This window comes from Myotis nattereri (assembly GCF_964212035.1).
Source record: "Myotis nattereri genome assembly, chromosome: 4".
In the NCBI taxonomy this organism is placed as follows: domain Eukaryota; kingdom Metazoa; phylum Chordata; class Mammalia; order Chiroptera; family Vespertilionidae; genus Myotis; species Myotis nattereri.
This window is the reverse complement of record NC_138079.1, coordinates 111,528,116-111,553,518: the sequence shown is the minus strand read 5'-3', so window position 1 is coordinate 111,553,518 and position 25,403 is coordinate 111,528,116. Positions and strand designations below refer to the sequence as shown.

At 49.9% G+C, this 25,403-nt stretch overlaps 2 protein-coding genes across 6 annotated transcripts; one reads left to right on the top strand and one right to left on the bottom strand.

Annotated features, from left to right (window-relative positions):
* The first annotated feature begins 379 nt into the window (after positions 1–379).
* LDAF1 (lipid droplet assembly factor 1) lies at positions 380–19,111 on the top strand. 5 transcript variants are annotated; one of them, XM_081090141.1, is made up of 5 exons: positions 380–498; positions 2,932–3,104; positions 8,814–8,982; positions 11,037–11,175; positions 18,247–19,111. In XM_081090141.1, exons 2-5 carry the CDS (start codon positions 3,009–3,011, stop codon positions 18,326–18,328), a joined length of 486 nt encoding a protein of 161 aa, XP_080946267.1. In that variant the 5' UTR covers positions 380–498; positions 2,932–3,008; the 3' UTR covers positions 18,329–19,111. The 5 variants fall into 5 exon arrangements, with proteins under 5 accessions (XP_080946267.1, XP_080946266.1, XP_080946268.1 ...); XM_081090140.1 differs by having other exon boundaries at positions 444–498; positions 18,232–19,111; XM_081090142.1 differs by having other exon boundaries at positions 466–636.
* LOC308518393 (polyadenylate-binding protein 2-like) lies at positions 13,325–14,933 on the bottom strand. Its single transcript, XM_081090110.1, has one exon. It carries the CDS (start codon positions 14,602–14,604, stop codon positions 13,963–13,965), a length of 642 nt encoding a protein of 213 aa, XP_080946236.1. The 5' UTR covers positions 14,605–14,933; the 3' UTR covers positions 13,325–13,962.
* Positions 19,112–25,403: the final 6,292 nt, after the last annotated feature.

Genomic DNA, 25,403 nt, shown 5'->3' with positions numbered 1-25,403 from the left:
CCTGCATTCGAGAAGTGATGTTTAAATCTTCCAATCGCAATCCTATTCCAAATATCCTGAGCTCCAGAGACGCTTCCAGAAGAGCTTCCGGTGCACCTGTTCCAGCGATGGCCTGAACACTCCCATCTCCACGGAGAATAAGAAGGGCGGCTCCCTGTGAGCCAGTCTCCGCCTCCATAAACCTCGCGGGGCTGGTCCTTCTGGTTCCAAAAGGCTGGGAATAGGTGGGTGGCAACGCACTCTGCCCAGGGCACCCCGCAGGCTGCAAGCAAGCCCTGAGCTGGGGGCGTGGCTTGGGGCGGGGCCCTGAGCGGGGGTGGGGCGAGGGCGTGGCTTGTGGTGGGCGGGGCCCTGAGCGGGGCGGGGCTCTGAGCGGGGCGGGGCCCTGAGCGGGCGGGGCGGGCAGCACGCTCCGCCCTGGCCTGCGCGTCCCTTCCTCCTCCGGCTCCTCCCCCGGCTCCATCTGCGGACGCCGGTTAGCTGCGGGGCGGGGACCAGGTGAGAACTCGCAGGTCGGGCGCGGGTACCGGGTGTGCGCTGCAGAGCCCCCTGCGGGGCAGGCGGGCGGCGGAGCCTGGGGCGGGGCTTGAGAAGGCCCTGGGGTGCCCGGCCCGCCGCCGGCAGTTTGGGGAGGAGGTGAGTGTCCTCCGCGTCCTGGACCCCGGGAGCTCAACTCCCGCGCGGCCCCACACCTGCCAGTTTGGGGTGAAAGGGTTGCCAGCCCCGTCCCACCCGAGACCCCGCCCGACTTGGGAATCCTGGTTGCGGAGTCCCCAGCCTCCCCTTACAGGGCCTGCTCCTCTCCCGAGAACCCCCTCCGGTCACTGCAGAGCCCCCCAAAGTCTGGAGGGCGCTCCACTCCCCCTGCGCTCCCCTTCCGGGTCGGTCCTCCGGGCCGAGCGCCTCCCCGCCCGCACCACGCCCCTCCCCTGGGATCCCGTCCCCTGGGGGCCGCCCCGGGCCCCTCGGAGGCGGAGAGACGCGGGGAGGAGGCCTGAGTAAGCCCGCGGGCCCAGCCCCCCACTCCCGGGGACGGTTGGGTAGCAGTTGCCCCCGATGGCGGGCGGGTGGCTCTGTGCGCCGGCTCCGCGGGGAAGGCTCGGGAGGCACGGGCGGCCCTGGCCCGAGGCGTTCCCACCCGCGCCCGCCCCGTGGAGCTCCCCGGACCGGTCCTGGTGGCCGGGACCTGCCAGGCCCGGAGACCAGTTAGGGGAGCTGGGCCTGTTTCTGTGGGTTGCAGAGATGGGGTTAGGGGAGGTAAGTGCTGGCAACTTCCCAAACCCAAGTCCTCTGCCCGCGCCGCTCAGAGGCAGGCGGGGCGTGGGGACCGGCCGCTCCGGGGGTGGGGTTGGGGGGGTCCTGCTGCTCAGGACCAGCAGAGGCTCCCGCTGCGGCGATTAAAATGCGCTTTAATTTGCCACTAGACCCTGTAGCTATCCAGAGCTACCCCTACACCCTACACACACCCTTCCTTAGCGTGTGGGACATTCAATAAAAGATAAATATGTGCGATTGGGGCGGTCCTGGCAATGCCAGGCTGTCAGGGTGTATTAGCGGCCAGGCTCCCATCGGCGCCGGTTAAGGGCAGAAGCGCACACACAGGTGATCCGAGGAGGGTTCTGCGCAGCGCAGCTGGGAGCCAGCCGGTTTGTGTAATAAATGCAGAAATTGGCCACCATTATTGTTTGAGAAAGGGTTTCTTTGGGGGGAGGGGGGTGGTGGCAATGGGACTTGAAATAGTACATTCAGCTTTCTTGCTTCTTCTATCTTCTTTTCAGTATTTTGTCAGGCCAAAAAAATAAACATAAGCTCTCAGAGATAATACCCATACAATTTTGTTAGATGCCCTTCTAGGCCAGTGATGGCAAACCTATGACACGCATGTCAGAGGTGATACGCGAACTCATTTTTTTGCTTGATTTTTCTTTGTTAAATGGCATTTAAATATATAAAATATAAGTCTTTGTTTTACTATGGTTGCAAATATCAGAAAATTTCTATATGTGACACGGCACCAGAGTTAAGTTAGGATTTTTCAAAATGCTGGCACGCCGAGCTCAAAAGGTTCGCCCTCACTGTTCTAACCTTTCACTATGGGATATGTACATAAAATATGTATGTAACCATATGAAGTCTTTTATAATTTTTTCTCACTTATAGGCATATTTTCATGTCACTGAATAGCTACATTATCATTTTAATGATTGTCCAACACTCCGTTGTATGAATTTATCATTATTTAACCAGTTTCCTACTAATGGACAGTTAGCTTCTTTCCATTGTTTTGCTACTAATTATCTATACTAATAAAAGGGTAATATGCTAATTAGGCTGGATAGACCAGATGTCTTCTGGATGTCCTTCTGGACAAAGCCACGGTGGTGGGCCGAGGCCGAGCAGTTAGGGGCAATCAGGCCAGCAGGGGAGCAGTTAGGGTCATCAGGCAGGCAGGCAGGGGCGTATAGGGGTGATCAGGCAGGCAGGCAGAGTGGTTAGGGGTGATCAGGCAGACAGGCAGGTGAGTGGTTAGGAGCCAGCAGTCCCGAATTGCAAGAGGGATGTCCCGGATTGGAGAGGGTGCAGGCCAGACTGAGGGTGCAGGCCAGTCTAGGTCTCAGATACCAGAATGTTTCCCCCCCCCCCTCCCCCTCCATGCACAAATTTCATGCACTGGGCCTCCAGTATATTATAATCAGGGATACACTCACTGCACATCTTTCTGTTATATTGTGATATGTCTTTTATTATTTCCTTCATGTGTCTGGAAAATGAAGTGTTGGATCAAGGTGTGTGCAATTGGAAATTTTGGTAGATATTGCCAAGTTACCCTCTGTCTGTTTACCCACCATCAATGTGTGAAGATAGGAGAAGCTATTGTTGGGCCAGTTGCTGAGACCACTGATGGTTTAAGAAACTTTTTGTGTCCTCCAGTGACAGCAAGAGACAGGGCGACGAGGGATTCGGCTGGTGGAAGAGTTAATCCCTAAAAGACCAACGTGTGTTGCAGAATGGCCAAAGAGGACATCCCGAGTGCCTCAAAGGACTTGCAGGAGCTGCAGAGAAAGCTGTCTTTGCTCATAGAATCTGTCCAGAATAACTCGAAGGTCAGTTTCTAATCAGTATGTGTAATGGAAAATCCCAAGGTAACATTAGCTTAAGCCCCATAGAAAGCTATCTCTCTTCCATGTCTAAGTTGTGACCTTCAAGCTCATTGTCCCAGATGGCTAGCCTCAGCCATCATATTCACATTCCAGGCAGTAGGAGGGAGGAGAGGGGGAAGAAAGACTTGCAAGCCACCGTGAATTTCAGGAGACTTCCTGAGAGTCACACGTACAACACATCCAGTTTCACCTCATGGACCAGAAGCTCAGCCGCAGGACCACCCCTGCACAAATGCAGTTCTTCACTGGATGTGGAAAGGCTGCTCTCAGTCCAGGTCTCAGATTCCGGAGTTTTTCTTAGCTTTGTTGTTAATTTGGGCTCATCTATTACCCTGAAAATGAGGGGGCCAAAGTTGGAGATCTGAGTTCAGTATTCCATCAGAAACCCAGTGTCCAATAGAAATGTGATGTGAGCCACAGATGTAATTTAAAGTTTTCTAGTGACTGCCCTGGCCCGGTATCTCCGTTGGTTGGAGTGTCTTCTCATGCACCAGAAGGTTGTGGGTTTGATTCCCATCAGGGCACATACCTAGGGTGCAGGTTTGATCATGGGTCGGGGTGCATATGGGAGGCAACCAGTCAATGTTTCTCTCTCTCACCCTCTCTCTCTAAGAAAAAAAGAAAAATCAGTAGAAAAATATATCCATGGGTGAGTACTAAAAAGATGGTAAAGTTTTCTAGTGGACACATTTAAAAATTAAAAGGAAGTAGATGAAATTAATTTTAGTAATGTATTTTATTTAATCTAGTATACCCAAAATATCATTTCAACATGTAATCGTTATAAAAATTATTAATGAAAAAAGTTATTTAGATGCTTTACTGTTTTTTTTATACTAAGTCTTGGAAATCTAGTGTGCATTTTACATATCATATCTTACTTTGAACTAGCCACTTTCCAGGGGTTCACTATTCAATGGTGATGGGACTTCAGATAGTATATTTCAGTTCCCTGCATTTATCTTTATAGCTTTCTTTTATGTGCCTTTCAGCATTTTGTCAGGAAAATAATAGCAGCTCCCAGATACAGCATTATTAACATTTTGTTGTATGTCCTTCTAGACTTTTTTCTGGGCAATCTATATATATAAAAGCCTAAGTGAATGACTGGAATGACCGGTTGACCAGTCGCTATGATGCACACTGACCATCAGGGGGCAGACACTCAATGCAGGAGCTGCCCTCTGGTGGTCAGTGTGCTCCCACAGCCAACCTCCTGTGGCCCCTCTCCCACCTACCTGGCTGGTTCTCCACCCCCTCCAATTGGCCCCAATTGGGGGGCCGGCTGGCCAACCTCCTGTGACCCCTACCCCTCTGGGCCAGCCAACCTCCTGTGGCCCCTCCACCCCCTTGCTGGCCAGCCAACCTCCCTTACCCCCACCCAGCCAACCTCCCGCAGCCCCTGCCCCCAGCCAGCTGGTCCCCCGATAGGCCTTGATTGTCAGCCAGGCCGATGGACCTCCACCCATGCACGAATCCATGCACCGAGCCTCTAGTATACCCACAAAAATGTGCATGTTGGGTAATGAACTGTTTTGTGATTTCTGTGCTGGATAGCACAGCCCTGCTGCGGTCCATTGGAGAAGATACCGCTTTGTGATCTGGAGTAATACACTCTGTAGAGAGGCTTTCTCGACTTGTCCCAATGCTGCGGGCACTCTGGATTTAGACAGCTTTTCTTTTTCTTTTTTTTGTTTTTTAAAATATATTTTTATTGATTTCAGAGAGGAAGGGAGAGGGAGAGAGAGAGAGAAACATCACTGATGAGAGAAAATCACCAATCCCCCTACTAGAGATCGAGCCCGCAACCTGGGCATGTGCCCTTGACACTATCCACTGAGCCAAATCCGCTAGGGCTAGATAGCTTTTCTTTTCTTTGGACAAGCAGCAGGCTGAGACTCTTATTACTAAAGGTTAACTCATCTGCCTTCTGCACTTGATCCGCATTCTATGTGTCAGCTGTGTCCTGTAAAGTCACCTCCAGCACTCAGTCAGCAAATCCTGGGCCTCTCTGCTCCTTGGGGAATACAGGGCGAGGTTCCGGCAAACTCCTGGTCACAGCATTTCCATCCACAATGAATACATACCTGTTGTATTACTATTTCTGTTTAAAGACACTTTATTTAAGATGTATGGTTGATTCATTAACAGTGAGCTCACAGCAGACTGCACCATAGCTCTTGCCTGAATGAAGCTTATCTAACACATTTTGTTTTCTCTCTAAGTCACAATGCTGCCTTCTTACACATGGTGCCATTTTAAACGGTGAAATCACCACCACTAACAACAAAAAACAAACTCATAAAAATGTGGGGGGACAGGTGGCACTCAGTGGGTCATGAAAAGGACAGTTGTTCAGAGAGCGGAAACTAGAAGGCAAGTGTCACTGAGTTTGACCTCAGCTGGGAATGTGTGTTAGGCGACAAGTGTTTTGCTGCTTTGTGCATATTCACAAAAGCAGGGCAAGTACTGTGCCCATGTTAGTGAGCAGGCAGTTCTGCAAGTCCACGCCTGCTAGAGAGAGATGTATACGAGCCAGCCCTGACTGCTCACCTGCTGTAGGCCCCACACTGACTAGGCATGTGGTGTGCCTTCTTTCCTATTTTCACCCACCTGTGAGTTAGACTTTACAGCATGTGAACTCTGGCCTCCTGGCACTTCTTCCCTTCTTCATCTTATGTCCTCGGCCTTGGTCGTTGGACTGGATTTGGGCTAGAGCAGCGGTCGCCAACTGGTGGTCCGTGAGGTCCGGAAGGGTGGCGACCGCTGGGCTGGAGGCCTTCCTGGCCAGCCGGCTCCCGGGTGAGGGGGCAGGTTATCAGTGGGTAAGCCCTCACGTGTGTCAGATCGTCCTGAGGCGGGGTAGTTTCTTTTAAAATGTTATTGAATTAATATTAACTGTAGCCCCGGCTGCAGGAGAGGCTAAGGAAAAAGTAGATTCCTTGAGGACAAGTCGCACAGGCCTGCTTTTCTCCTGGATGCCCAGCAAGTCCCCTCGAAGTTTCCCTGTCCCCCGCTGCCGCCCCCTCAGGGCCAGCAGCTGCCGGGGCCAGCAGCTGCCGGGGCCAGCAGCGCGGCTGTCCCACTTCTACAATCTCCCTAACTGCCTCTTGCACAGGACTGCCAGGCTCATCCTTCTTAGATTATTTTTCTTACTATCCTCACAATCCTGCTCAAAAGCCCGCACTTTACTTCCCATTTTTTCTCTTTTTTTTGTTTATTTTTTTACTTTCCAATGGAAGTGAGCCATGTATATAATTTTAAAGTTTCTAATAGCCACATTAAAAGCATAAAAAGAAACAGGTGAAATTAACTTTAATAATATATTTTTTATAGCCTAGTGCCGTGGTCGGCAAACTGCGGCTCACGAGCCACATGCGGCTCTTTAGCCCCTTGAGTGTGGCTCTCCCACAACATACCATGTGCGGGTGTGCACGTACAGTGCGATTGAAACTTCGTGGCCCACGTGGCCCACGTGGCCCAGTCCATATTTTGTGGAAGAGCCGACCACTGGTGTAAATCATTAGTGAGATATTTTACATCCTTTTTTCCATATACTCAGAGCATTCAATTCAGATGTTAAATTTTTATTGGAAATACTTTATCTCTATTCAGATTTCATAAAATTTTCAGTTGAAAATTTATTTGAGACATAACTGACTTATTCAAAATGTAATTTAAAACTTTCCAATGACTGAATCACATTTCAATTTTTAAATTTAAAGTCAATTAAAAACCCAGTTCATCAGTCACACAAGCCACATTTCAGGTGCTCGACAGCAACCGTGCTGGCACCTGGGGCTCACCCTCAGCCTCCCTCCCGCGTGGTCACTGGGACTGTCGTGAGGAAGAACCAGAGAGAACCAGTCAGCCGGTTAGATAGCCTGGGGGGCTTACTAAGGATATATGCGGACTGGACCTGGGCAGCTCAAGGGGCCAGCCCACTCCCATGAACCTCTCATGGCCTCGCCCCTCGCCCTCAGCACCCCCCCCCCCCACCACCACCAACACCAGGAGAATCCTGCTGTGTCCTGGAGGGCAGAGCTGGGCAGTCTAAGCCAGCGGGCTTCCTGCACCGTCCCCTCTGCTAGAGAAGCTGCAGAGCAACACTTGGCAGCTTTTGTAGAAAGGAGCAGTGGGGGCAGGGTAGCCAGTGGGCAGTGTGCCCTCTGTGCCTGGCAGGGTGTGTCTGGCCGGGAGAGTTCTCCTCCAGAGGCCTCTTCTGGGTAAGGAGAGGGAGCCCTGCACTTGGGTCCTCTTCTCTGAGCGCCTCCTGCCTTCCAGCCTGCCCACCTCCCACCATTGAGACACTGTCAACATCACGTGAACCACGCCGCTTGTCAGAGTAGGTAAAACACGGGCTCCGGAGTCTGCATTAAAATTTGCACTCCCAGGGCAATGTTGGACAAGTTCTATACCCTCACTGAGCCTCAGATTCCTCTTTGTGAGGCGGGGATATAACATGCTGTCTCAGAGGGTTGTTGTGAGGATTGGAACTGACATTTCGTGAAGTGTTTAGCACAGTCCACAGACAGGGCAGCCTCTCCGTGAATGCTGACCATTGTCCAACAGAGAGGCCATCACGCCAGCCAGTCACTGAGCGCCCGCTGCCTGCTGTGCCTTTCGAGGTACTGAGGCTCCCCTTCTCCCCTTTCCTCCCGATGTTCCAGTGCCAACTCTCAACTTCCTCCTGTGATGCTAAGTTAACATCGCCCAGAAAGCAGATCTGTTTGGCTCAGTTTGCCTTTTCAAGTCAGATCACAAGCCACAGCTGTTTGTAGGGGCACATGAGGATAGGGTCGTGCTGCCTGTGATCACTGTAGCTTGAATTATGTCTTCATTTCAGCTGCTGGCCTACAGGACTCTAAGGAATGAGGCATAGGAAGGACCAGTTTTTACTGGGAAAAGTTCTGGAATGATGGGACCTTTCAAGGGAGCAGGAATCAGCCTGTCAGTTCCAGGAGAGAGCTGGTGTGTGGCCTACGGAGAGAGGCCCATCCTGGGCCGGCTCTGAGTGAAAGCAGTCCTCCTCTATTGAGCTGGCCCACAAGGTCCCCACACCTGGTGAAGAAGGAGAACCGCTTGTTGAGGCAGCATAAGCTGCAGTAGCCGTCCAGCTGTGGCCAACGTGGTGTCCGGGCTGATGACGGAAAGGCTTTTTCCTAACAAGGTGGCAGTCGTTGAAAGCATTTGACAGGGAGAGAGGGATTTAGCTCTGATTGCCTCCACTGTGCCATGTGGATGCTGCGTGACTCTAGGTGACCCCTTAGTCCCCCCTTGCCCCAGCTTTAGTGGGTGCACATCTTGTTTACCAGCAGCATCTGACGCGGGGGGTGGGCAGGTCTGCGATGCTGTGTTTCCAGCAAGCAGGTGAGCTGGGACCTGACCTCTGTGCCTCTGGCCTCTGCTGTGCAGGGGGAGGCAGATGTACAGAAGTGCGTCAGTGCACACACGTGCTGGGATCTGCTCAGAGGCCCTTCCTCCCTTGCAGGGCTCGCGGTTGGGTGGGGCTCTCAGTCTCCTTCAGCTGTGGGTGTGAGGGTTCCCGTCAGGGAGGGTTGTTATTGCTCTTCCTTAGGAGCCTTCCAGCGTGCCTCCCGCAGCGCGGGCGTCAGACGTGCATCCAATCCTGGCTCTTCCTTCTGCCCGCAGGTGGTTGCCTTCATGAAGTCTCCAGTGGGCCAGTACCTGGACCGCCACCCTTTTGCGGCCCTCACCTTGCTGGTGTTTGTTGTAATGTCGTCCGTTCCTGTTGGCTTCTTCCTGCTCCTCGTGGTTTTCACCTCCCTGGCTGCCCTGGTGGGCGTCATGTTACTGGAAGGTACTTGCTCAGTTATTCGCCCCCTTGGAAAAATGACTCAGCTGGGAGAACACTGTTTATTGGGCATCTGCAACTCTGGTCAAAGGTCCCTACTCTTGTCAAAATCACATGGACCACGGCCGCTTGTCAGAGTAGTTAAAACACGGGCTCCGTAGTCTGCATTAAAATTTGCACTCCCAGTGCAATGTTGGACAAGTTCTATACCAGGGGTGGGCAAACTTTTTGACTCGAGGGCCACAGTGGGTTCTTAAAGTGGACCGGAGGGCCGGAACAAAAGCATGGATGGAGTGTTTGTGTGAACTAATATAAATTCAAAGTAAACATCATTACATAAAAGGGTACAGTCTTTTTTTTTTTAGTTTTATTCATTTCAAACGGGCCGGATCCGGCCCGCAGGCCATAGTTTGCCCACGGCTGTTCTATACCCTCACTGAGTCTCAGATTCCTCTTTGTGAGGCGGGGATATAACATGCTGTCTCAGGGGGTTGTTGTGAGGATTGGAACTGACATTTCGTGAAGTGTTTAGCACAGTCCACCGACAGGGCAGCCTCTCCGTGAATGCTGACCATTGTCCAACAGAGAGGCCATCATGCCAGCCAGTCACTGAGTGCCTGCTGCCTGCTGTGCCTTTCGAGGTACTGAGGCTCCCCTTCTCCCCTTTCCTCCCGACGTTCCAGTGCCAACTCTCAACTTCCTCCTGTGATGCTAAGTTAACATCGCCCAGAATGCAGATCTGTTTGGCTCAGTTTGCCTTTTCAAGTCAGATCACAAGCCACAACATGCTAGCCAAAGGGATGGTTGGCAGTGAGTCAGGCAGTCACCTGTGGTCCCTGCTGTGGCTTCTCAGAGCTAAGAGCACCCAGCATTGTTTCCCTGCCCTGGGGACTGGATGAGGCAGTTTATACTTGAAGAAGGTAGGCATGGTGGGCGATGAGCCAACTACCTCCTGGCAGAGTGGTCATTCAGTAAGTATTGATGGGCAGGTGGGCGAGTGAAGGAATGGTGGAGGGATGAATGAGTCCTGGGACAAAGTGAGTTTAGAGAGAGAGATGGGTCCCCTTTATTTTGGTGACAAAGCTTTACAGAAGGCAGGGCTTGAAGATGTGCGATAACGTCATTTCCTTTGGGTAAGGAAGGGCTTTCTAGGTCAGAGGAACAGCATGTGCAAAGCCTTTAGAGCAGTGGTTCTCGGACTTGAGTGTGCGTGAGTCTTGCTTTGTGAAAATGATGACTTCAGGCCTCATCCAGAGATGAGGTCTGAGGTAGGGTCCAGAAATCTGAATTTTTAAAAATATATATTTTTTCATTGATTTCAGAGAGGAAGGGAGAGGGAGAGCCTACAACCTGGGCATGTGCCCTTGACAGGAATCAAACCTGGGACCTTTCAGTCCACAGGCGGGCACTCTATCCATTGAGCCAAACCAGCTCGGGCCAGCAATCTGAATTTCTAACCAGCCTCCCAATGCCTCTGGTTCTGATGCAGTGGTTACTGGCCACACTTCAGAGAACGCTGACCTAGGATTCTGTGAGTCTCATGAAAAGGCAGCACATTGTTTAGATTCTATGTTTACAGACGATCACCAAGGCCATGGGGGTGAGTCCCGGCTGCTCACTACGCCCGAGGCAAGAACCAGGGTGTCTGCCAGCCATCCTGCCATGTCGTTAGTCCTACATTGGAAAGGGGGACTCGTTATGGGGGGAAGGAGAAGCAGGGCACACAGAAACTGCCACCGCCCAGCACACATGTGGCAAGTCATGGAGTTGTCAGGTCAGCCCCTCAGGCATTTATCATTTACCCTTTCTGCACACACGTCAAACTAACGCTCCAGGAGGCCCCAGAGGCGGTGAATGACAAGTAGCATCCGCCTCGGGCTGTCTGCTCGGAGAGCCCTGCCCTCCCTGATAGTTGGTACTGCGTTTTCCCTCACGGATCCCACTTTATGAAAAACGTATTTTTCTCACTTAAAAAAGTCCGAGTTAACTGTTTTTTAAACACGACGGTCCAGGGTCTGGCAGCTGTGTGAGATGATGCCACTAACCAAGCTTTCCTCCAGGGCTGGTCATCTCTGTGGGCGGCGTCACGCTGCTCTGCGTCCTCTGTGTCCTGGTCTTCGTGTCACTCTCCGTGTCAGGGACAATCATCGTGTCCTACGTGGCAATGTCCAGCCTCATCAACTACTGGTTTTCTCCCAGGTAAACACCTATCAATGCGGTAACCTAATCGTTTCCTTGCGGGGGAGGGGGAGGGTGGTTACAAATAATACCCTCGCCCAACAGTGTTAGAAGCATAACTGTAGGAGGCCAGGTCCTCATCGTCCCCTGCGCACATCGGGCATCACGTGGGAATTCACAGTGGAGTTTCAAACAAAACTATCGCTCTCGTCCACCCACACGACAATTGTGTTGTCATGGCCACTCTATGAGGTAGCTATTGATTTGTTCCTTTAGAAAGATGTTCATTAATTTACAGAAATTCAAATTAAGGTATTTTTCTGGGAAGAAGGAGGAATATCCATGTTCTGTCTTGGTCCCTGTTCACATCGCGGGTAAGTCTTGAGCTTGAGGTTTGGAGCTGTTCCTCAGGCAGACGCCTTCCCCGGGGCCTGTGTGGGGACAGTGCTTCAACTGACATTCAGCTGCTGGAGGGACCAGCGGGCCGGGACCTTATGCCTGTAATGGGCCACCATCCTAAGGGGCTCCCAAGGGGATTTTTTATGCTTGCATTTTGTCCTTGAGGATGTTTGGATCTGAGTTCCAGGTGGGCTGTGACCCGCTGTGCTTCATTTCAGCCCTTGCTGAATTAATCGTGCTCTGGGCTAGGGACCCTCACAGCCACCGGGCAGGCAGGCACTAGCCCCATTTTGCAACAGGGAGAAGGAGGCCAAGTCCCAGCACCAGGTGGCAGGGAAGGGACTCAGATCCAGATCACGTACTTAAAAGCCTTCTTGCCCGAGATGTAAAATGACTTTCCGACCGGGGTCGGCAAATGCGTTCTGTAAGGGGCCAGATGGTGCATTTCCGATTTGGCAGATCGTGTGGTCTTTGTTGCAACCCCCCCAGCTCTGGTGCTGTGGTATGAAAGCAATAGATAATTAGCCAACAAAAATGAGTGTCCCTGAGTTCCAATAAAACTTTATTTACAAAAGTAGGCAGTAGGCTAGATTTGGCCCGAGGGCTGTGGTGTGCCAGCCCATGCTCTCAGGACTGAGATGCTAAGTTTGGTTTCTACAGAGTAGCCCCTGAGCCTCATGGATATCCCTGCAGTTGCATGAGGCTTCTCATACATTGTTTTGATCGCTGTCAGTCTTGAAGGAGATGAGAGGAAATGTTGGTCTGTTTAGCTTATTGAGGTTGACGCCTCTGTGTCCACGCCTCTCCCTGCTGCACATGCTCTGTCACAGGCGGAGACACAGACTAGTCAGGGCTGGCTCCTGGCCTCTTCCCCCTCCCCCTCCCCCTGTCGGTCATGGAGACAGAGATGGAGTCAAGGCTGGCTCCTGGCCACCTCGTCCCCCTCCCCCTGTCGGTCATGGAGAGACAGAGATGGAGTCAGGGCTGGCTCCTGGCCACCTCCTCCTCCCCCTGTCGGTCATGGAGAGATGGAGGCGGAGTCAGGGCTGCTCCCAGACAAGGTGCTCGGACCCTTGGGCTCTCCATGCGGCAGTGCTCAGCCTTTTGTTCCCAGGTCCCATCTTACCTTCTTTAAAAAGATGAGTCTTTCAAGAATTTTTGTTTATGTGGTTTCAGTCTATCGATAATTATTCAAATGGAAATTATAACAGAAATTTGAAAAATATTCATTTAAAAGAACAAAATTACCTGTTAAATACAGAACATATTTTTTTATCTTTTTTTTTTCAATTAAATCTTTATTGTTCAGATTATTACATTAGTTACTCTTTATTCCCACCATAACTCACCTCCACCCAGTTCCCACCCCACCCTCCACCCTCACTCCCCACCCACTGTCCTCATCCATAGGTGCACGATTATTGTCCAATCTCTTCCCTCACCCCCACACCCCTTCCCCCCCACCAAGAATAGTCAGTCCATTCCCTTTCTATGTCCCTGATTCTATTACAATCACCAGTTTATACTGTTCATCAGATTATTTATTCACTTGATTTTTAGATTCACTTGTTGATAGATGTGTATTTGTTGTTCATAATTTGCATCTTTACCTTTTTCTTCTTCTTCCTCTTCTTAAAGGATACCTTTCAGTATTTCATATAATACTGGTTTGGTGGCGATGAACTCCTTTAGCTTTTTCTTATCTGTGAAGCTCTTTATCTGGCCTTCACTTCTGAATGATAGCTTTGCTGGATAAAGTAATCTTGGTTGTAGGTTCTTGGTATTCATCACTTTGAATATTTCTTGCCACTCTCTTCTGGCCTGCATAGTTTCTGTTGAGAAATCAGCTGACAGTCATATGGGTACTCCCTTGTAGGTAATTGACTGTCTTTCTCTTGCTGCCTTTTAGATTCTCTCTTTGTCTTTTGCTCTTGGCATTTTAATTATGATGTGTCTTGGTGTGGTCCTCTTTGGATTCCTTTTGTTTGGGGTTCTCTGCGCTTCCTGGACTTGGAGGTCTATTTCTTTCACCAGGTGGGGGAAGTTTTCTGTCATTATTTCTTCAAATAGGTTTTCAATATCTTGCTCTCTCTCATCTTCTGGCACCCCTATAATTCGGATGTTGGTACGCTTGAAGCTGTCCCAGAGGCTCCTTACACTATCTTCGTATTTTTGGATTCTTTTTTCATTTTGCTTTTCCGGTTGGGAGTTTTTTGCTTCTTTGTATTTCAAATCTTTGACTTGATTCTTGCGACCCTCTGGTCTGCTGTTGGGAGTCTGTATAATATTCTTTATTTCAGTCAGTGTATGCTTAATTTCTAGTTGGTTCTTGTTTTCTTTTTTTTAATTCTTTTTTTTTTCCTTCTTTCCTCTTTTTTTCCTCTCTTTCCTCCTAATACACACTTTTTTTTAGTAAGGGGAATACCATGAAGTCGCTCTAGCCCGGTCCCTGTAGACACGACCCTGGGGCCTGCTGTTAAAACCACTGTAGAATCGAGCTCGGGAACAGTTGTAGTTGGTGGTCCGGGCACGGTATCGGGCTCGTGGGAAACCCCGGTCTGTTGTGCTGATCCCTGGTCTGTTGGTTCGTTTTGGGATTACCTTGATTTGTCTTCCTCTAAATAGGGATTCATCTAAGGCCAGGGAAGTCCTCACTGACTCTTTGTCTGAGAACTCTATATATGCAAACCCTTTGGGATGGCCACTAAATTTGTCACAGAGTATGGTAACACGGTTGACTGAACCACAGCCATGAAAGTGTGCTTCCAGCTCTTCTGCTGTTGCACCATAGTCCACATTGCAAACATAGATGGATCGGGCATCAGCCTCCATCTTCTCTTCGATAGACATGATCACTGGGCCAGCATTGCCTGGAGGTGGACTCATATTCATCTGCTTCTCCACCTCATTCTGCAGCTCTTTTAGCTTCTCAGCTTCTTCCTCTATCTCCCTGACTCGAGCTTTAATTGCTTCCAGCTCCTCAGAAACAGGGGAACTTGGAGCAGAGTGACAGTCACAGTCCTTTAAACATTTCACTGAAAATTTCTTCATCAGCTTCAGTGGTCTGGGAGAACTAAATTCAGCACAGAAGACAGGCTCTAAAAAAAAAAAAAAAAAAATGTCTAGTTGGTTCTTTATCACAACATCGAGGGTCTCATTAGATTCCTTGAGGATCTCACTACATTTATCGGCAGTCTCACCAGTCTTTTCGAGGGCCTTATTAAGTTTATCGGCGGCTTCTAGACAGTTCTTTAAAGACCTTAAAAGTGTGGATTTGAACTCTATATCCAACAGTTTGCTTTCCTCCAATTCTGTTGTGTCCTGTTTCTTTGTCTCAGCATTTTTTATGCTTCACTGTGTCGATAGAGTGCCTTTCTGTGCTAAGTGTCCCAATTACCTGAGGTAGACACTCTTGGTGCACCCCCTTGTGGTCTTTGTGCACAGTCTTGTTGTAGTTAAGCCTTGATTGTTGTAGTTATCACTGTGAGGAATTGACCTCCAGGCCAATTGGCTGTGAGAATCAGCTGTGTCTGCAGTGGGAGAACTTCTGTGCTGGAGACACCCCTCTGGGGCTAGACTTGCTTCAATGGGGCTTTGGTGCTCACTGAGTCTGCCCCCTGAGTGTGTCTTTTATGGTTCCACGGAGCTGCAGACTGGATGGTCCCACTCTGACCTCTGGGCTTCCTGGCTCCTGGATCTCTAGGGAGGTGCTAATCTAGCCTTTGCCTGAGGCTATCCAGCAAAAGTCTCCCTACAGGGCTTGGGCGGGGCGGGTCCCACGGGATCAACAGGGCGGGGTTAGCAATTATGGCTGCTCTCAGTCTTGCCCTCAGAGGCTCTGCTTCTCAGTGTCCCAGTAATCGCTGCAAGCCCCACAGAGAGAAAGCTGCCCTAGGGTTCTGAGCGATGCCAGACAGTCCCGCTTCTCCTGTATGAGTCTGGGTCCCTAGAGACTCGCCTGGATCTGGAGCTCAGAGTCTGAAACTCCCTCCCGATTGAAAACGACAACCACACCCTCAGCTGCCAGCCCGCTCCTCATGCACTCCGCACCTTAGTATTTTACTTCAGTACTGCGCCTCCTCTGAGTCTCGGTATGTTTTTCTCTTTCCTCCTAGTTGGAGAACTTCCTCTCAGCCAGCCTTCCTGTGGTTCTGGATGATGTCCATTCCGTCTTTTAGTTGTATTTTTGAAGTGGTTGTTCGAGGCAGCAAACTCCGGTGTTTACCTATGCCGCCATCTTGGTTTCATCTGTCCAGAACATATTTTTATGAAAAGTAGTTATGTTTCCAATACAAAATGGAAGGATTGGCCTTGTTTCCCATTTTGCAGAGATCTTTAACGTCTCCCTAGGCCAGTGATGGCGAACCTTTTGAGCTCGGCACGTCAGCATTTTAAAAACCCTAACTTAATTCTGGTGCCGTGTCACATATAGAAATTTTTTGATATTTGCAATCATAGTAAAACAAAGATTTATATTTTTGATATTTATTTTATATATTTCAATGCCATTTAACAAAGAAAAATCAACCAAAAAATAAGTTTGCATGTCACCTCTGACACGCGTGTCATAGGTTCGCCATCACTGCCCTAGGGGGTGGTGGGCTGTCCTGTCTGTGCACTGTCCCACTGTGTGCTGCCCTGGGCCGGTGGTTGGGGCGAGGAGCCGCCTTCACAGATGGTCAGGCCTGCTCTGTGCTAGAGCACCGAGCTCGGGAAGTGCAGCTCTTAATAGCCCATTGCAATGTGAGCTTTTGTCAGCAAGTTCTCGCTTCAAGTAAACCTAAGTTCTGAGACTTTAAGCAAAATGGTGCATGAAGCCAGTGTCACCGCAGGTAGCTCACCAAGTGCAGAAGCCTGTGGCGTTGCATCCGTGCTGGGACAAAAGGCGCAGTTGGGGACCTGCTGCACCTCGTTACATTAGAACCCACTGGTCTATCTAGTACTCGCAATAGATCTTTCCAGCCGTGCACGATCTCGTAACTTCGTTGGTCATTGGAGAGTATTGGTTCATTGAGTCATGCGGCTCTTCCAATTACACTGTGAAAAATTGGAGCATGAGAGTGGAAAAGACGTGTGTGTTATGCTATTAAGAAAATAGTGGTCAGTGGAAAGCCCTTGCACTAGTGATGCTTCAAAACTCAAGAGACAGATGCCTCTCTTGTTAAATAATCCACAGCACAGAGGGAGAGGAACTGCCCACTTTATTTCATGATGCAAATGGAATTTTGACCCTAAAACAAAAAATAACATAACTAAAATTTTAAAAAAGGAAAAAAGGAAACAAAACTCTAAGCTGGGTATATGGGAACTAAGCAGTCTTTTGAGGAGCCACACCGACCTGCCTCCTGTGCAGCTAAGCCAGCCCGAGGAGGAGGAGGCCGCGCTCCTCGGCAGGGCATCGCGAGGCCTCTGGCCCGTGGTGGGGAGAGTGGGGGCAGTTGGTAGAGCCACCACGTTGCTTATGTGCCTGGCCTCCTTACAGCTCTTCCTAAGGGAGATGGGATTCTTTCTCAGCCCTGTGTTATGAGGTAGGAATGCTTTGGCTGTCAAGTAATGAAACCCGAAGCAGATACCAGCTTAGACAAATGGGTTTACTTTATGGCCTAACCAATAGCTGGAGACGCCCAGCGTTCCCACAGGCCCTCTGGCGCCATCACATCCCAGCCACCTGCTTGTGTATTGCCATCTGGAGCCCATCGGTTGTCACCTGATAACCACAAGGAAGATGCTATGGCTCTGGCTGCACCAACTACATTCAGAGCAGGTGAAGCGAGACCAATTGAGTTCCTTCATCGGCGGAGTCTGCCCCTTCTATCAAGTGATGTTTTCCCAGGACCTCTCTCCATCCTCCCCAACCAGCCTCTGTGGCTAGCGTTTCGTCAGGTGGGTGCTCCAGGCTGGAAGGGCAGGCGATGAAGTGTTTAGTTCTCAGCTCTTGAAGGAAAATCTTTCGAGGAGATGCATCTTGGGATTGTGTTTGTCAGCCAGGCTGGTGTGTGATGGGATTGCCAGCCCATAGATCCAGGTAATATCAGCAGCACTACCCTCGGAAATCGCCATCGCAGGGGCTAAAAAAGACCCACCTGTTTCTCCTCCCCCACCTCCCTGGTGTTGAATCATCAGGAAATAGTTGACTAATTGGAATCTGAAGATAAGGGTCTGAATCCCAGCTCCACCACTTTTAGCTATGTGATCTTGAATATACTGTTTAACTTCTCTATTCTCAGATTTCTTTTTCTTTATTTTCTAATGTATTGATTTGAGAGAGGGAGAGAGAGATCTATTGTTCCACTTACTTATGCATTCGTTGGTTGATTCTTGTATGTGCCCTGATCGGAGATCGAACCTGCAACCTTGACGTATCAGGACAATGCTTTAACGGTTAGAGCAAAATCCACTGAGCCACCCGGCCAGGGCTTGAGCTGTTTTATTGGTAAAATAGGGTTCCTCCTTGCTCTGCCTTTCTCCCTGGATTGTTGTGAGGATACAGGCAGCACGATATCCAAATAAAAGAAGGGAAAAGGGCATCAGCCCTGTCTCCATGTAGTCATTTTAACTTCTTGTGCCCTTGGTTTCCTCACCTGTGAAACTGGTGTAGCCCCAATCCCATATGGTGACAGCAAGCAGCTAAAAATGACTATCAAAGCACGTCACATATTCAGCTGTGTACACTCTCAGCCCTGCTCTTTACAGAGGCCCCAGAGCTGACCATTTGCTCTCGTCACGGAACAGACCACTGACACAGAACCCCAGCGGTGACGCCAGCCGGCCGTGAAGTCTGCAGGCTGCAGGGGCCCTACCAGGAATGCCGACGGCGGCGGATGGAGCCTGTTCCAGTCATCTTTGGAGGGTTGTCGGGGGGCGCACGCCGCTGGGATCACGACGCAGAGGGCGCTAGGTCGTCAGCTCCTCGGGCGTGTCCTCTGCTGTGTCACTTGTTTGTAGGCCCTGCAGTGGCCCTGTGAGAACTGCCCTGCTCAGCAACTCGGCCACTCACCCCTTCTCCCCGTGAGGCAGACTTGCCTTTGGCAGTTTGAGCCCCTAGAGTCTGGTGCTGGGATCCTAAGGTTGACTTGACCCAAAGATCTTGTGTCCAAGGGCCCATATTGGGGCAAATGTGGATTGTTTTTTATCTGTTCCTTTTTTTTTAGAAATGGGAGGAGCTGTTTATTTCTTCACTGGTTTGAAACAAGAGTGGGGGTGAGAAATATCCAAACCAGAGCAAGCTCTTCGGTGTTATTAGCTTTTATTCAGAAAGAACAGCAACATTGGACAATAATGGACTCTCAAAGTTAGAACAGCCTTAATTTTATAGTCAAGAGCATTTTTTCAAAAGTCTAAAGGAGTAGTATCCACTGCTGTCTCCTGTGAAGTGCTTTTACTCTTTGCACTTGATACTTTTGTATTGTTTTAAAGAACTTGTCCTGTTAAGCCATTTTTAAAAAAAGTTCTATGAAAACGCTAAAGGACTACAGAAATTTTTAAAATTCTATGGAATTTCTACTTCAGTGGTTTATTTGCTGTGGATTTTATTCAATAAATATTTGTTTAGATTTTCTTTTTTTTTTCTTTTTTACTTTCTATTTCCTTTCTCTTTAGACATCAGACCCCCTGTTCTTTGTCGATTTCATAGCAGATCCTGGTAAGATGGCTTTTTAGTTGCTGGTGGTAGACAATTCAAAGTGGCTTACATAACAGGAGGGGAGGGGAGGGGTTCATTTCAGCTGGGAAGCCCGGGGTAGGTCTTGCGGCGCTGCTGGGCCCAGGCTCCCTTCTGCCTCAGCACTGTGTCCCTTGGAGTGAGCTGCCTTTCCGCAGGCCCTCCCTGCGTGGCCATCCGGCCGCTCTGGCTTACAGCAGCCTTATGGGTAGCACTTTGTGCGGGACTAGGAGGCTGCTCTTGTCTAATAGTACATACAGGTGTTCGGGTCTGGCTCTGATTAGACAGGCTTGGGTCATGTGAGCAACCCTGGACCAATCCCAGTGACGGGGATGGACTGTGCTGATAGGGCAGGGCTGGGCTGGGCAAGCTCTTCAGGAACCCAGGGAGGGAGTAGGTCAGCTCCACTGGTCCCACATAGGGTGGAGGTACTGGGGTGCAGACAGATGGGAGGAGGCTCACGAGGAATGTCAGAAGGAAAGGAAATGTGTACTACACAGACAAAAACAGATGTGGGCAGTTTGCCACAGTAGGGCATAAAGGAAGCTTCCCAGCATCTTATGATAGCCACATCTGTCACCAAAAGTGCCTTCCCCTGTACTAGCGAAGAGCTGCCTATCCCTGCCAAGCACGGGGTATGGACACTGCCGGGGAGTGTTCATGGAATGTGCCTTTCCCTCATGTGAGGGTCTACCCCGCTGGGCTCTGGGGTCTGAGTAGAGAAAAATGAGAAGTTTCCTGAAGTTTCCTTTCTAATGTGGGAGTCACTTAACAAGCGTGTCAGTTCTCTGTTGTTACATAACAACTTGCCGCATACCACAGACTTAACAGAACACATGTCACGTTTTCTGTGTGGTAGGAGTCCTGGCACAGCTGTCAGGATCAAAGAAGGGGTCTGAGGGACCTGACGGGTGGGGAAGGACAGACCAGAGGCCTCAGGGTGGAAAGGTCCAGGGTTGGCAGGAGGGGCTTTGAGTGGAGAAGTGGGATTTGAGAGGCAGAGCAGGTTTGAACAGAGAAGGACGATTACGGAGGCTTGGACGTCGGGGATCTCTGACCACTTCCCATTGGAAGCTGTCTAAGTCCCGGAGAATGTTAAAATTGGAATTTCCATTCTCAGTCCAGTGTGCGTCATGTCTGATTTATTGTGGCCGGGCAGTATGACAATAGAAGAGAAGGCTCTTGGCCGGACCTCTGTGGGAAGGCCGAGTGTGTTGACATGGAGGAGACATCCCAAAGGGGTGTGTTTTGGGAGGGAGTGGTGTGTATTGGGAAGAGGAGGTAAGCAACACGGACACCCGGGAAGCTAGACTGAGGGAGGCATCCCAGCGGGCTAGTCCCGGCTGGCTCCGGGGGGAGGAAGACAGTCTGATTGCGTGGTGGGTGTCCCCTGAGAGGAAGGCTGTGGGGCTGGTCCCTGGGCAAGGCAGGATGGGAGAGGATTCCTGGCCTGGCGCTGGGCCTTTTGTCTGAGACGGCATCAGAAGTCTGGAGGGCTGACCCAGTTGTCACTTCCCGGAGGCCAGGTGAGCTGGTGTTGAGTGCGGGGTCAGCAGTGGGAAGGAAAGGCCCCTGACCTGGCATCCTCCTTGGCTGGTCCAGAGGCCCATATGGGAGGGAGGCCTAATGGAGGCGGTGATCGCGTCACCGAGGGGGATGCGGAGGTGAGCCCGGGTCAAGCTGCTGCTGCCTCCTGCTCTCCGAGTAGCAAACTCAGGGTGACCAGTCCCGGGCGATGGCTCCCCTTCCCTGTGGAACCCTCCCAGGTTTTGGCACCAAATGTTAGGGCTGCTGAGGGGGGAACACATGAGGCCAGAAGAGGTAAAGAATTATAAATGTACCAGGTCATCTGGAGACCAGATGGCTGAGCCCCAAATGGTGCCAGTGCCCAGGGACAGGGCGTCAGAGATTTTAAAGGAGTCTAAATGGGTTTTTTCTGGGCAGAGAATTCTCTGGGTGGGTCTGGAGGGGAAGGATAATGGTCTTAGCAAGTGGAATGTGGTCTAAGGGAAAGGGGATGTTGGTTGAAGTGGCCTGGAGGTCAGTTCCCAGGGGAGGAGCATTGCTTCTATTTGAATAGACCTCACATCTAAAAGCCTGCTGCCTGGCTGTGTCAGGTGACGTGGTTCATGGCAGTGTTTCAGGTAAGGAATGAAGGTTGCTTTCCTGAGAGAAAGCGACAAGAAGGGACCTCAAGACATCATTGGGGACTTCAAGAACTTAAGGAATTCACCAAGTCTGCAGGTATTGCAGGCAAACCTGATGGCAGCTAGGTGGCTCAGCTTCTTTGCCCTGAGGGGCTAATTAAAGAACAATCATTAGATTCCAGCAAAGCAGGTTTTTAAAAGCCTATATAATCAATTGCTATCCTTATTGTGTTTGTGCAAACAATCAGGCCAAATTGTAATTAGACTTACTGCAGTGAATAAATTGGGTCTTGATTTAGCTCTTTAATAAAAATAAGGGTGATTTTAGAGGGAAAATGTGTTTCAATAGATTCCATACACGTAGTTGTGAATGTTAGATTCCAGTTCAGTTCATTATCTTCAAAATTTTAATGTTTTTATGTCAATCAATTTGGCCTAGTCAGGGATATTGCCCCAGTCAGGGATATTGCCCCAAAATTAACAGAAAGGGCCACAAAGAATAGTGAAAGTCAAATTCATGGGACTACCTGCCAAAGAATATAAACTGGTATACTGGCTACTTCCCTTCATAGGACCTTTAACATTCCTATTCCTCATCCTTGTTTTTGGCCCATGTATTCTGCACCATTTTTCATCTTAAGGACCACTTTGAGCCTTCGCCATCCAGTCCCTCAGGGGAATCATGCTGCTGCAACCCCTCGGTCCAACCAGGAGGAATCTATACAGTATTCCAGCCGACTACAAGCAAAACCCATCCCCCTGTGATATCAACGTCCCCCCCTCAGCAGGAAGTAACTACAGAAGATAGGACCTTTGTCCCTATTACATAAAACAAAAAGGCTGGAATGTTAGGTCTGATCAAATAATTGAATCAATATCCCCTCCCCTGGGAACTGATCTTTAGGCCACTTCACAACCAACATCCCCTTTCCCTTGGACCACATTCCACTTGCTAAGACCATTATCATTCCCCTCCGGACCTTCCCAGGATCCAGACCTGCCCAGAGAATTCTCTGCCCAGAAAAAGCCTGCCCAGAGTCCTTTAAAATCTGCCCATCCCTGAGTGCTGGTGCCATTTGGGGGCTCAGCCCATCTGGATTTCCAGATGACCTAATCTATAATAATAAAGGGTAATATGCTAATTAGACCAGACGTCTTCCGGACATTCTTCCTGACAAAGCTGGGGCCAGAGGGAAGCCAGCCGGTGGCCTGGGTGCCTGCAGGGGGCCGGAGCAAAGCAGCCCGGGTCCTTTGCTGGGCGCTTAGTAAGACTGCAGTCAGTGTTGCCAGGGCTGGGTTTTCATTTGAGGTCGCCTGGGGAAGGATCTACATCCAAGCCCACGTGGTCACTGGTAGCATCCAGTGCCCGTGGCTGTGGGGTGAGGCCCGCAGTCCCTCTCCTGTGGCAGTGCACACATTTTGTTTTGCTTCTTCAAAGCCTCCAAGGCAGAGAGTCTCTTAGCAAGGGGATGTCACATTCTTGTGTAATCATGCCACTTTTTAAAAAAATATATATTTTATTGATTATTTACAGAGAGGAAGGAAAGGGATAGGGAGCCAGAAACATCGATCAGCTGCCTCTTGCACACCCCCACTGGGGATATACCTGCAACCAAGGCACATGCCCCCGACCGGAATCAAACCCGAGACCCTTCAGTCCGCAGGCCGACCCTCCATCCACTGAACCAAAACGGCCAGGGCAAATCACGCCACTTTTGCCGTGTTCTGTGGCTTAGAAGCCATCACAGGCCTGCCCCCACTCGGGAAGAGGGTCCCACAGGGCACGCATGCCACAGGTGGGGCCACGGCTCCACCTTCGCGCCCACCTGCTGCAGCGAGTGAGGAAAATGCTGGGTTGGGATAAGTTCACTGAAGAAAATAAAGGGTAATAAGTAGCTGGGGAGGCCATGTTTGCCACGATGACCTGGGAGTTCTCCCTGAACCAAAAAATGCGAAGTTGCCACCTTGCCAAGAGCTGGGGACACAGCAACATAAAGGCCAGAGATTGGGAGGGGCTTTCCACATTTAAGAAAGTGTGTGTGTGGGCCTGGTGAGCAAACGGTAAATGGGGAGAGAGGCGCCCATTATGCAGGGCCTCACAGAGAACAACTTTACAGCAAAGAGCAAAGGGAAGATGATGAAGAATCTTACACATCACGGTAAGAGAGACACAAGCACACTAAGATTTTTAAAGATCACTCCCTGGCCGACAGATTGGGACCAGAGGCTGGCTGGGAGGTCTCGGGGCCCAGAGCAGGGGATGGTGTGCCTCACAGTAGGTGGAGATCCCGGAGACCCTCCTCGTTGGAGAGCCCGCGGTGCCAGTGCTGGGTTGCAAGTGGATGGGGCAGGAAAGGGGTGCACAAAGATGCTACCTAATTTGTAACTTGAGCCGGTGGGTAGGCAGTGACAGTTTTCTGAGATGGTGGCTGTGAAAATTCAAAGTCTGCTCTGGTCATATTAAGTCAGGCAACCTCTCTGACTCCCAGAGGATGTGTCGGGAGAGTGGCTTAGAGCAGGTGTGGCTGGGCATGCAAGATTTGGGAAGTGCTGAGAGCTTTCTTATGGAATGTTCTCCTAAGGGTAGCCAAGAGTTCATTTTATTTATGTAAAACTTCTTTATTGACATACAAAAACCTACCCATAATTAATGCAGGCAACTTAATGAGTTTGGAGGTAAGTATATGACTTGAAATCATTGCCTCAATCTATGGCATCAGCATATCCATCGCCTCGGAGTTGCCTCCCACCCTCTTTATTCCTTCTTATGATTGTAATTTGTAAGAACACTTAATGTGGGCAAGGCAGACAGTATCCCCCTGGGAACCTGAAGCCCCTGGTTCAGGTTAGGGAGCGGCTAAAAAAAGATCGTTTTAAACATCCCTGCTTCAAACTCTGCCAAGTGCAAGGTGCTTTCCCACTGCATTTAAAAATGGGTGCGGCCCCCTGAGTGGACGAGACCCCGGGCAAGCTGCCCTGCCGGCCTCTCGGGTTGCAGCTGCCGGCCTCCGCATTTTACAGGGGAAACAGGTTCAGAGCTTAAATGACTCACCCAATTCAGCCAAGAACTGTGGCATCAAAGCTTTGCAGTTGAGATTTTGTCCCAGTCCCAGGGGCCCAAGGTCTTAGCCAATGAAACGAAGTGAAACAGAACTCAGCACAGCACCTGCCACAGACGAGACCCTGGGGAACAGCTGTCAGCACCACGGGGCACCCTCCTCTAAGACTCAGAGGAACAGGAATGTGTCAAAGGCCCACTGCTAGCCACACGTGGAGGGACATAGGACTTGCTGGTTACTCAACTGGTATCGTTGGCCTTTTATTTTTTTTTTATTTTTATTTTTTTCAATTAAATCTTTATTGTTCAGATTATTACATAAGTTACTCTTTTTTCCCACCATAACTCCCCTCCACCCAGTTCCCACCCCACCCTCCACCCTCACTCCCCACCCACTGTCCTCATCCATAGGTGCACGATTATTGTCCAATCTCTTCCCTCACCCCCACACCCTTCCCCCCCAAGAATAGTCAGTCCATTCCCTTTCTATGTCCCTGATTCTAATACAATCATCACTTCATTCTGTTCATCAGATTATTTATTCACTTGATTCTTAGATTCACTTGTTGATAGATGTGTATTTGTTGTTCATAATTTGTATCTTTACCTTTTTCGTCTTCTTCCTCTTCTTAAAGGATACCTTTCAGCATTTCATATAATACTGGTTTGGTGGTGATGAACACCTTTAGCTTTTTCTTATCTGTGAAGCTCTTTATCTGGCCTTCACTTCTGAATGATAGCTTTGCTGGATAAAGTAGTCTTGGTTGTAGGTTCTTGGTATTCATCACTTTGAATATTTCTTGCCACTCCCTTCTGGCCTGCATAGTTTCTGTTGAGAAACCAGCTGACAGTCATATGGGTATTCCCTTGTAGGTAACTGAGTTTCTTTCTCTTGCTACTTTTAAGATTCTCTCTGTCTTTTGCTCTTGGCATTTTAATTATGATGTGTCTTGGTGTGGTCCTCTTTGGATTCCTTTTGTTTGGG